Source organism: Gadus morhua, chromosome 20, assembly GCF_902167405.1.
Source record: "Gadus morhua chromosome 20, gadMor3.0, whole genome shotgun sequence".
NCBI classification, from domain to species: Eukaryota; Metazoa; Chordata; class Actinopteri; order Gadiformes; family Gadidae; genus Gadus; species Gadus morhua.
In genome coordinates this window covers 4,785,481-4,796,440 of record NC_044067.1, presented here as the reverse complement: position 1 = coordinate 4,796,440, position 10,960 = coordinate 4,785,481, and the positions used below count along the sequence as shown (strand labels likewise).

Sequence of the window (10,960 nt, the reverse complement as noted above, 5' to 3'; positions counted from 1 at the left end):
TGTTAGGCCTTTTAATAGCAAGTTCAATTACATAAACCTACATTAAGTATGATAACCCTTCTCGATTCAAGGCCTTCATTTTATTCTCCTGAATGAACCCCCCCCCCCCCCCCCCCCCCCCCCCCATCATCACAAAGAAGACCTTCTTGGCTCATTAGCGTGTGCCAAGTGCATGCTGGGTAAACCCATACGAGAATGTTAATCTTCAGCCACAGAGAAGGTGGTCACCCAGGAGAGCTTAGAGCAGCAGTACAGTCCCAGTATTTGTGGGGGCCAACCTCAACAAAGGCTCTTTATTAGCGCCCACAACAAAGCTCTGTTCTCCCCCCCAGCTCTGACCACGTCGCACACCAGCACCAAAACACAACCAAGATATTTGCACCAGTGAAAAAAAACAAAAAAAAGAACGCACTAGGAAGGGTATTCTGTCGTCACTCTTTGTCTCTTGTTGTGTTGTTGCTTGGACGCCTCCGACCAGCTGTTCTTTATGTGGGTCACAGCCCCCGAGCCAATGCCCGCCTGCGTGAAGAGAGAACACCACTGAGGACATCGAGGATACCCGGCCTGTTTTTCGGGCTCTCGTTTGGGTTCCTCCAGCGCAGACCCACCTGAGCGGAGAACAAACAGGAGGAGCGGGGAGCATGGAGCCTGAGACCAGCCACACCCAGACCCACAACGCTGCAGATCTGAGGGCGTCCGAGGTGGAGGTGCTGAGGTCGCACGTGGTGGACATCATCGGAGGGGCGGGCCGCGGGGCCCGTCGGAGCCTGGAGGACCCCGGCAAGGAGCTGCAGGAGGAGGAGGACGACGAAGGAGACGACTCGGTGTTCTACGACGACGGAGTCCCGGCTCCCCGGCCCGGGGAGGAGGAGGAGGAGGAGGAGGAGAAGAAGGAGGCCCGACCTCGACTTTGCGACGCTAGGAAACGCAGAGAGGGGCTGGTCGGGAGCGAGGGGGGAGTGGGGGGGCCGGGGCCTGGAGAGATTGATGCTGTTGCTTCATCCACGCAGATGGAGCGTCCCCAGGAGACACAACAGGACATGATGAAGAGCCGGCTGGAGGAACATCAAGAACCGCAGCGCAGCCTGGCCACCGGGGACTCCAAGGATCCCGGCGGTGGATTCACTGAGGACAAACACACGCCCAAGGCACGCCCTGAACTCTGCACATCCATACCAAAAGGTACGGGGAAAACGTCTGCTTAGTTCTCGTGTTCTCCTGATTGTGTAATCTCATTGGTTCTGTCTATGTCTAAATAAACAACCTCATCCTGTGACTCACAATGCTCAATAGGAGATCTAGTGGATGTGGAGCAGAAGGAGGAGGAGGTGGAGGGAGAAGATAAGAAGGGGGAGGAGGAGGAGGTTTCATCCCGTCGGCAGCAGAGAGCGGAGCCTGCAGCTGAGCCGGGGCCCGGCGGCAGATCGAAGGAGAGACGGGCCCCCACCACCACCACCACCACGGCCGCCGCCGCCGCCATCGCCGTCCCCGAGCCAGCTGGGGCGGAGAACCTCCCGCAGCAGATGTCTTCTGATGAACTCCAGATCCCGGGAGCGAACCGGGAGGAGCCGGACCAGCTTGAGCAGCCGGACCACAACTCCCAGAGTTCCACGGGACGCCCCCAGGAACCCGGTCCTGGATATTCCACCCTGCCTCTTCCTAAGAAATTGAGTCGCAGCGTCAGCGCCAAACAGGTTGCCTCGGATGTTGAGGCCTCCGCCCCCAGATACAACACCCTCTCCTACCGCAAGATTCAGAGAGGCAACACCCGGCAGAAGATCAAGGAGTTTGAGTTCAAGGGAATGAAGCTGTGAGGACCTTTTGTAGAAGATCAGAGTGTCGTTATTATTACTACGCGGGAACACACCTTAAATGAGTCATCTAATCAACATTTAAACATACTTGGGAATGTGCTATAACATCCTAACCATACTGAAGCCCTAGGACAGATTGTGCAAATATTACTTAAAGGCGCGTTTGTAAAGAGAGAGGGAGCAGAAGGGAGCGAAAGAGAGCAAGAATTCTGACACTAATCCAGAAGAGCCTCCTTCTCTACTGCACCTTTAAACATTTGAAGGTCCTGTAGGTAATTGATTCAAACTATCATTTGAGTATAATTTCTGAACAATGACCTAGCCATCCTTCAACCATTAGTGAGAGAAATGAGCTGTGATAATATCTGTTGAGTTGACTTCCTTCGTATGAGCCGATTTAGATTTGAGACAGCTCCCGGCTCATTTCTGACCAATCAGGGCATCTCTTCCCTGTTTGAAGCCGAGAGGGAGGGAATTTCATTGGTGGTTTACTTTCAAAATCTTGCCCTCTCGGTTAACAACTCTTCAATCCTATATTCAGTGCCAGCGTCACCATTACATAGAGAATGAACAAAGCTCATTAAGTACAAATTTAATCACCTGAAGGTCTGTCTTATTAATAGTTAAGTTCCAACAAAAGGCCTTTCTGCTTATGCAAGGCTCAACTTCACACAAAAGATTAGATCAGAGGGAATGAGGCCATGTAGGCCCAGTCCCATTTCTACCCCTTACCCCTCCCCCTTGTTTTGAAGGGGTAAGGGGAAGGGGTAAGGGGTAGAAATCCCATTTCTTGATAATGTAGAAAGTGTTCAGTAATGGTGACTATACCATCTATCAGGGTTGGCAGAAATCTGTTCCCCCTTTATTTCTAGAGTTTGTCTATTAGTTTGTATTTTGAAGGGGTAAGGGGTAGAAATCCCATTTCTACTCCTTACCCCTTCCCCTTCAAAACAAGGGGGAGGGGTAAGGGGTAGAAATGGAATTGGGCTGTAATCTACCGGTGCACAGCACAAATAAATCGGTAGGTACTACCGATGGTAAGGTGGTTTCCTTTTGTTCCTTTAAGCCTTGGTTAATAATCTTTGAGCAGCGTAACCCTTAAGCATCATATAGAACAGATGATCTATACAAATCTGAAATGTACAGGATATGCAAGTACTAATGCTAGTTGTTTGGACTGATTGCTCACAAATGGTTAATGATTGATTCAAATTTTCTCAGCTACTTGGTATTAATCTGTCTATTAATCTCCAGAAGTAATGATCAGTATACACGCTTTGGCAGCTGTATGACACGTGAGGAATAAACAGACATGTACGAACCCTTTAAACCATTTATTTTTGTTCAAACGAAAGATTCACTCCATTGTTGTGTGAGCCGTTAAAAACACAGACTTCTGGGTAAAGTCAAACCCAGCATTAGTGTAAAATAGACAGTACCAAAAGAGAACGGTTACATAAAAAACAAAAAGTCGCAGCATAATGCACATAACATGGAGATGCCTCATGGCTTATTGCATTTATTTTACACACTCTTTGGTCTTTCTCCTTAAATCAACCAATTTAAATATACTCCTAAAATAACGCAATTGTCATCTCTCCACACGCACACACACACACACACACACACACACACACACACACACACACACACACACACACACACACACACACTTCAAATATGTGCAAAAACACAAGACTAGATTCTGATCACTCAGCTTTTATCTTCAGATCCATCATAACCACCCCCCCCCACCCCCACCCCGTTCCCCAAATCAGCATCACCTTCAAAGCAGCACGGCATCACACCAAACATGGTCCAACACAACTCCTCTGGTCAAGATGCGTTGAGGTGGAACGCCATTGATATAGATCTACGTTGAGGTGGATAACCATTGATATAGATCTACGTTGAGGCAGAACACCCTTGATATAGGTCTACGTTGAGGCAGAACACCATTGATATAGATCTACGTCGAGGCAGAACACCATTGATATAGATCTACGTTGAGTATGATCACCATGGAGCAGGATCCCCATAGTGGAGGATCACCCACTCTAGGTTGTCTTAGCGTAATAGTGGGTGAACTGCCACATCTGGTGGGTGTTGCTGGCATCACAGCGGTTGATCCGGAGGGACGAGCCCTTGAGGCCGGCCTCCAGGCACACGTCCTGCACGATGGCCTCGGCGATGATGTGCTCCCCCTTCAGGATGGGAGACGAACACACACACACACACAGATTTGAGCCTGATGTTGCTAGACACGGAGAATGTGTTTATAACACACACACACACACACACACACACACACACACACACACACACACACACACACACACACACACACACACACACACACACACACACACACACACACACACACACACACACACACTGCCGATTTACTTTAAAAAAACTATGCAAGCGGCATCACCCTAACAGCCATCTTACCATCGACGAGCCGGCGGCTTTGTAGAACCAGCGTTGCATCGGCTTGGTGGCGTCACATGGTATCAGAGCCACCTTAGACTGCTCCTCCTCCTGAACTGAGAGGCAGACGTCCTGCTGGTTGAGCAGCCGCAGCCAGGTGTAATTAAAGTTCTGGCTCTGGTATCGCGGGAAACAACGAAAAGGCAGGGGTTAGCCACAGGGTTATGATGGAGGCTCGGGGAAAACGATTGGTATGCGCAAGAGTTGGCTTCACAGAGTTGGATCTCTGCACCGCCCTCAAATACCAAGCTTTAGAAATGTGGGTTTCGTGTTGGACTCGACCCCATTTGTTTTGGCTTAGGTCTGGTCTTAATTTGACCATATTCGTGCTACGCTCTTGTCGAGATGGATACTGTTATCTTAGGAAACACTGAACAGTCATCTATTGTTCAATCTTTGTCATTAAATATTCTTTCAATTGTTTTGCCAAAGAGCTGCACGTTCTTGCGGCTGATTATGACCAAGCCTACATCTTACGAATGTGGCACAACAGAATACAAGCACCCAACATATGGGATTGTTAAACACAAAGCATTCACCTTTTCGGTGAGATCACACGTTGCGAAGGACAGAACAGTTCCGTGTAGAGCAAGGCACTTTCTTAAACCACGATTGAACATCTGTAAAGCAAAACAAAGACGGTCACAGAAGGCAGACGCAGGGAACTGCAGGTTTCACTCCGTCAGTCAGCAAACTGGCTGCCTTTCATCTTTAATGCAGAAACACAACGTTACTGTGGGCGTCTTGGAGAACATTCTGCACCACAGAGAGACAACAATAGCTTCCACAATATCTAGAAATAGAATGCTTTTTATAAAAACAGACATGCCAAGGAAACGACCGCGCCTCAAGCAGAAACAGAAACAAGAGAGCGGGAGGGAGAGAGCTGGAGGGAGAGAGAGGGAGGGAGAGAGCTGGAGGGAGAGAGCGGAAGGGAGAGAGTGGGAGGGAGAGAGAGGGAGGGAGAGAGCTGGAGGGAGAGAGCGGGAGGGAGAGAGCGGGAGGGAGAGAGCAGAAGGGAGAGAGTGGGAGGGAGAGAGCGGGAGGGAGAGAGCTGGAGGGAGAGACCAGGGCATCAAGACCACCAAGTAGGACCTACCAAGCCCTCGGCTTTCACCAGGTGGGACTCGATCTCGGGGTGCACGTTGTCCAGGTACCACTTGAAGCTGGTGCAGTTGAGCCTCTGCCGGAGGGCGACCTGCTCCGTGAGGTCCCCGATGTCCACGGCGCTGCGGTCAAGGAGGTGGTGGAAGCCGTGGCCGTAGAACAGCTCCTTGTATTCGTCCAGCCACACCTCCGCAACGCGCGCCTGGTTCCTCTGGATCGTCTTCTGCCGGTTCTTGGGGAACTTGTACGGGTTCTCGCCCCGGAAGATGTGGCCCACTCGAGAGCAGGGGATGATCTCGATCTCGCCCCCGCACATCCAAATCTAGAGGGACGCCGGAGTGCCGGTGAGGTACAGCAGGGGATAACCCCATCCGGGTATAAACACACGACTGAGAGACTTTACCTTGAAGGAGATTTCCATGTTCTCGCCACCCCACACATCGAGTCCCGGGTCATAAGCCCCAAGCTCGTAGAAGTATGACTTGTCGATAGAGAAAAGCCCGCCAGCCATGACAGGACATCTACAAGATTGAACACATCACAATGCTTGGTTAAGGGAAAACTAGTTTCCACTTCAAAAGTAATGGACAAGCCTGTTACATTGGTCCTGAGATACATTCAAATACATTCCCCTGCTGGAAACAAATGTCCAAACCTTTCAAGCACCTTTTCTTTTTGGTGAAGCTATTAGTGCTTTACGAAGAAGTAATTCCTGCATGTGGATAAAAATGGGGGTGTCCACTTCACAGAACTTCCAGGTTGTAAGGATAGCAAGGACATGCTACTGTTCAGGTAGGCCAATAGGATTTCCGGGAATTATATGATGTGTATTTGAGATTGTCTCGTCAGATTATTATTTGTTTCGTGTATGTAGCGGGAGGAGACCAGTTATTTTTGGGACTTTTTCAATGTCTCTATTGTAATAAAAACCTCAACGTTGTAATAGGGAAATGAGGACGGTGCTGCTTTTGAACGCAACACAATGACTCTCCCGTTCTAACACAATCTATTTCCTATCCAGTGACTGCTAGAAAGAAAGAGCCACCTGAGGGGATCCGAGACGTTCACTTTGTCCTTCTTGATTTGCTCCTCTGACAGTGTGTTCCAGGCGAACCCCAGAGGCCATGTGAAAACGCCTCTCTGGAAGTTGTCAACCATCACGTAACTGTAAGAAAAAATGGCAGGAACAGCCACGGCAGACATGATGAAACACGTCGTCGCAGGGTTCAACGACACATGGCAGATCACACGAGCGCTCAGCGTAAGATGGGAGGGGGTATGAACGTGTTGTCAGTGTTAACGCGGATGCGAAGAAGTATGAATGTGCCGCCGATTCACCTCATATCCGTACTGCTGATGACCTCGATGACCGGGCACACCACCTTCTTCCGGTCCAGGTAAACCCTCTCCAGCAGAGGCTCCAGCCAGCCCACGTTGCACTCCACGTGCGAGTCCAGGAACGTGAGAACCTTGCCTTTGAGCAAACAGAAGAAGCCAGTTAGCCGCTTTCACTCGTCAGCAGGATATAGACTGTTTGCTGACCGTAGGTAGGGCCCAATTTGTTATTGACACAGTCAACAATCCTAAAATAATTTGTGGGGATGAATCCATCGCAATAAATCCTTACTATGAATCGATAATGCCAATGATGCGTAATAATATGGTTATATACAAGCACTTCACAGACATCTGGGTTCTGGGTTATGAGAGATTTGGAATAGAAGCGTACCTTAAGGCACACGCACGGGGTGAGGTTTGCCTCCAGCCCAGAAAAGGGCTTTCCGCCTAAGCCCTAAGCCCAGTGGTGGTGTTGGCTAAACCAAACCAAGCAGTGGTGTGGCTTAATAAGGGACACAAACCCCGGTCTCTCGGGTGCAGCTCCTGTTATTGACTTATCCACCACAGCCTCCTCCCTGCATGGACTTTGCCACTCTTTATCGTACATCACCGCTCTTCCCGACGCCTTTGCGGCTGAAAGCCTGAAGGTAAACTTGTGTTCTACCTTTGGCGACGGCAGCTCCTTCCAGCCGAGCCCGGATGAGACCCTGTCTCTCCTTCAGCCGGATGATGCGCACCTTGGGCAGCTTCTTCATGTACTCATCCAGCTGCTTCCCAAGGTAGGCTGAAGAGGAAAGATAAGAGAAATAGGAACGAACCGTTAAAGACACGTGATACAAAAATAATAGGCAAGCTGTTTGCAGAAAGACTATGAAATGGCATTGAGAGTACATTTTACATCCGTAATACAAGGTAGAAATAAGTCAAAGTAACAGGTCATTAATACGGACAAAATATAGAAAAAACGTCAAAACTAAAACTCAAGTTGCCCAATTGAAAAGGGAAACATGATATCATATTTGTTGAAGGCCAAGCCCGCCCATTTTTTATAAAGGATGATTCTTAACGGATGTTTGAGATAAGCTGAGAGCGACGATAACCTCAGTTTGATCACCCACACCGGTATTGTCCTTTCAACAAACACCGCCCCAAACCCATCACGATACAACCACGCCCTCAACCAGCATATCAAGAATCTATAAACTAGGGATCGACCGATATATCGGTCGGCCGATATTATCGGCCGATATTCGCGGTTTTTACGTGTATCGGCCGATACGCGGCTGATTTTCGCCGATATTTACCTGTCTTTAATATTTGTTAAATATTGTTCATCTACTTGTTCTTACTTGTTCTACCTTACCTGTTTTTACTATTTGTTAAATATTGTGTTTTATATTGAAGTTCAATAAATTTTCCTTTTTTTAAATTGAGACTTGATAACATTTGTTATCAGTGTAATTTTTATGATTGAGGGAGCAAAAGCAGTATCGGCTCTAAATATCGGCTCTAAATATCGGCTCAAGAAAATCGGTATCGGCGTATCGGCATATCGGCTAAGGCTGATGAAAAAATATCGGTATCGTATCGGCCCTAAAAAATCTGTATCGGTCGATCCCTACTATAAACACACGTCTTCAACCCCTGGGGTTAACATAATCAATCGGATGTTTCCGTGTAAAGTCTGAGGAACCTTTGGTGCTGCAGTCGTCCACCAGGATGATCTCTTCCAGGAGGTGGGGGGGCGAGCGGTTCAGGACGCTGTGCACAGAGCGCAGCAGCGTGGACCACACCTCGTCCACGAAGCAGAAGATCACGCTGGTGGACGGCAGGTCGTTGTGGACCACGCTGTCGGAGCACCTGAAGAAGAGGAGGAAGAGGGAGGAAGGAAAGGTCAGAACCATGACTGTCGTCTTTGAGGGGGGGGGGGGGGGGGGGGGGGTCATAGGTACCCACTGGGGTCACCAATCCTACGTCCAGTTTTGTAACTAAGACACTTTGGATGAAAGCAACCGACCAATGGCATGCATGATATTACAAAGTTATGTTCTGTCAACTCTAATGTTCCTGAAGGTTTATACCTGAACCTAGGTTCATAAATGAATAAATAATTTACTTCCTACAAAAACGTTATGGCTGAAGTGAGACTGAAAGTTTAATTCATTATTTTTTACCACAACCACAATTTAGCTGGTGGACCTGAGAAGAACGGTCAACAAAAGTCCACCACCGGATCAAATGTCATCCAAGGGGTCAAGTGAACTTACGTCTTAGGTCTGGTGTCCGGGATGGCTCGATCCAGGGGTATCTGGTCGCTGAGGAACACGTTGAAGTGCCCTTCCGCCCATCTGCTCTTGGACTCCGCCTGCTTATCGCTGGGCACCAGGGCGACCTTCCCATTCTGGCCCACTGCTTTGGGGTCTCGGGGAGCACTGGTGACATCCAGGGCGTACACTTTGTGGACTCTTGATCTCCCAGCTAACACTGGCTTAGCCAATGAATCCAAAGCTTGGTTTGGCTTCGGTTCTCCGGCTTCTTTCGTTGCATTGAAGTCCCTTTTGGAAATTATGTTGTCCTGTTTTTTGTTTTTTGTTAAGTCATGTTTTTTGGCAATGTGGCTGTCTTCATTTCCTTGTTTAGCAGACTTAGCCTTAGGGTCCTCCTTAACCTGTTTGTTTACTTTGGGGTCCACATGTACAACACTTCTGTTTCCCGTGTGCTGAAAGTCCTTCCGTGCGGTAGGTAGCGGAGCATGTTTGTTCTCCTGTACCACAGGCTGAAGTTTTAGCGCTTTTGTCACAACGACAGGACCTGTCACATTGATCAAACTATCCTGAGCCACTTTTATGTCAACAGAGTCTTTGATGGGCTCAGAAAGGTTCAGCTTGGGTGAGAGTGTGATGAAATCAGGGACAGCTTCTTTACTTCTTTTTAAAACCAAAGAGTCTCCATTAACTTTGTTTTTACCTCCTTTCCCCATCTCTTTATGCTGGCGTCTATACGCACCCGCTACTCTGTCCAACAACTGGACGTTGTCCTTCCCTTCATAGTCCACCCTCTGCACCGGGTTCTTAAATCCCCCTCGCCTCTCTAGCGTCATCTTGGTGGTCTGACTTTTCATAATCAACCTTTCCTTGACCACCCGCTGCTTCAGCAACACGCTGCTGTTATCGCTCATGGACAAGCGGAGGGCAGCCATGTCAAACAGCAGCCAAATCACAGAGGCAATGAACACGAAGGCGAGCACCCTCCCGCTGCCCCTGAAGTACTTCCTTATCTTCATCTTTATCAACAGAACAGAAACACAGAGAAACCCAATCTGGAAACAATGCGGATGTCAGAATACCACCACAGGAGCGCGGTCGCTCATACTTGCACCGAGTGCGGCCGAGTCCTTCTTCGGGGGAAGAGCTCAGGGCTCCGGGTAGACCTCCGGGAAGAGCTGCCTGCGTGGCATTCCTCCTCACTCGAACCTGGGGCTCGGAGCGTCTGTCTTCAGGCTCGTCTGTCACAGCGCGTCATACATAGAAACAAATTACTGGGCATGAATGAAACACAACCACAGAGCACGTACATATGTTACGGGTGCACGGTGAATCGCTACGGTACAATTTCCACATACCCGGGCGTTTGTTCCGAAGGTCGACCCGGGGACTTGGAAAGTTTGCTCCGAGGAATGGACACAGGTTTAAACGCAGTGTTTCACCGCAAAAAGTCCACGATTTACTACAACAGGATATGTGGGTGTGTGTATGTGTGTGTTGGTTGGGCTTCAACTTTGCACTTGGAGAACAAGCCTGATTGGATGGGCTGCACGGAGGTGGGGGTGGCAAACGTCTCAACTGCGGAAAAACTCCTCCTGAAGTTGTGTTTAATTTTAATGGAGATCCTTCACTCTCCTAATCCCAACGATTATTTGTATGTGTACATAAAGTTAACCTTTTGTAGGCACATTAATGATAGTGCCGTTTATTAGGACTTGCAAAACCTGTCTGCCTGCCCTGATGCCTATAGGGTGCACTGCCGCACACACCTTGAATGTAGTAGAACTTGCTTTCCTTTGAGAAAGTTCCACTAGGATTGGCCGTCGTTGTTGACACAGCTTAATAACCAATGTGTTCTCCTTCTGAATGCGTCTCAATGCATTGCTCTAACGTTTTAACGCTGGATTCCCTTACGTCTTTTGTTGTTGTGCCCTACGGATGATTGCT

General features: G+C 48.8%; 2 protein-coding genes across 3 annotated transcripts; one reads left to right on the top strand and one right to left on the bottom strand.

Annotated features, from left to right (window-relative positions):
• Window positions 1–151: 151 nt before the first annotated feature.
• Window positions 152–3,144, top strand: ermn (ermin). The gene is made up of 2 exons (XM_030343837.1): window positions 152–1,182; window positions 1,294–3,144. Exons 1-2 carry the CDS (start codon window positions 642–644, stop codon window positions 1,812–1,814), a joined length of 1,062 nt encoding a protein of 353 aa, XP_030199697.1. The 5' UTR covers window positions 152–641; the 3' UTR covers window positions 1,815–3,144.
• galnt5 (polypeptide N-acetylgalactosaminyltransferase 5) lies at window positions 3,134–10,536 on the bottom strand. Of its 2 annotated transcripts, XR_003974178.1 has the most exons (12): window positions 10,372–10,536; window positions 9,017–10,254; window positions 8,443–8,609; window positions 7,414–7,533; window positions 6,750–6,885; window positions 6,457–6,576; window positions 5,815–5,932; window positions 5,404–5,733; window positions 4,844–4,924; window positions 4,266–4,421; window positions 3,791–4,018; window positions 3,134–3,727 (listed from the first exon to the last, which is right to left on the bottom strand). XR_003974178.1 is itself a non-coding variant. In XM_030343836.1 (11 exons), exons 2-11 carry the CDS (start codon window positions 10,030–10,032, stop codon window positions 3,872–3,874), a joined length of 2,391 nt encoding a protein of 796 aa, XP_030199696.1. In that variant the 5' UTR covers window positions 10,033–10,254; window positions 10,372–10,536; the 3' UTR covers window positions 3,134–3,871. The 2 variants fall into 2 exon arrangements, 1 of the variants encoding a protein (XP_030199696.1); XM_030343836.1 differs by having other exon boundaries at window positions 3,134–4,018.
• Between the last annotated feature and the right edge of the window lie 424 nt (window positions 10,537–10,960).

Excerpts from the sequence above, each read along its gene's own strand:
- ermn (XM_030343837.1), top strand. The coding sequence starts at position 642 with ATGGAGCCTGAGACCAGCCACACCCAGACCCACAACGCTGCAGATCTG. Across the intron at positions 1,183-1,293 it reads CTGCACATCCATACCAAAAG|GAGATCTAGTGGATGTGGAG; the intron begins GTACGGGGAAAA and ends AATGCTCAATAG.
- galnt5 (XM_030343836.1), bottom strand. The coding sequence starts at position 10,032 with ATGAAGATAAGGAAGTACTTCAGGGGCAGCGGGAGGGTGCTCGCCTTC. Across the intron at positions 8,610-9,016 it reads CCGGACACCAGACCTAAGAC|GTGCTCCGACAGCGTGGTCC; the intron begins GTAAGTTCACTT and ends CCTCTTCTTCAG. Across the intron at positions 6,577-6,749 it reads ATCAGCAGTACGGATATGAG|TTACGTGATGGTTGACAACT; the intron begins GTGAATCGGCGG and ends TTTTTCTTACAG.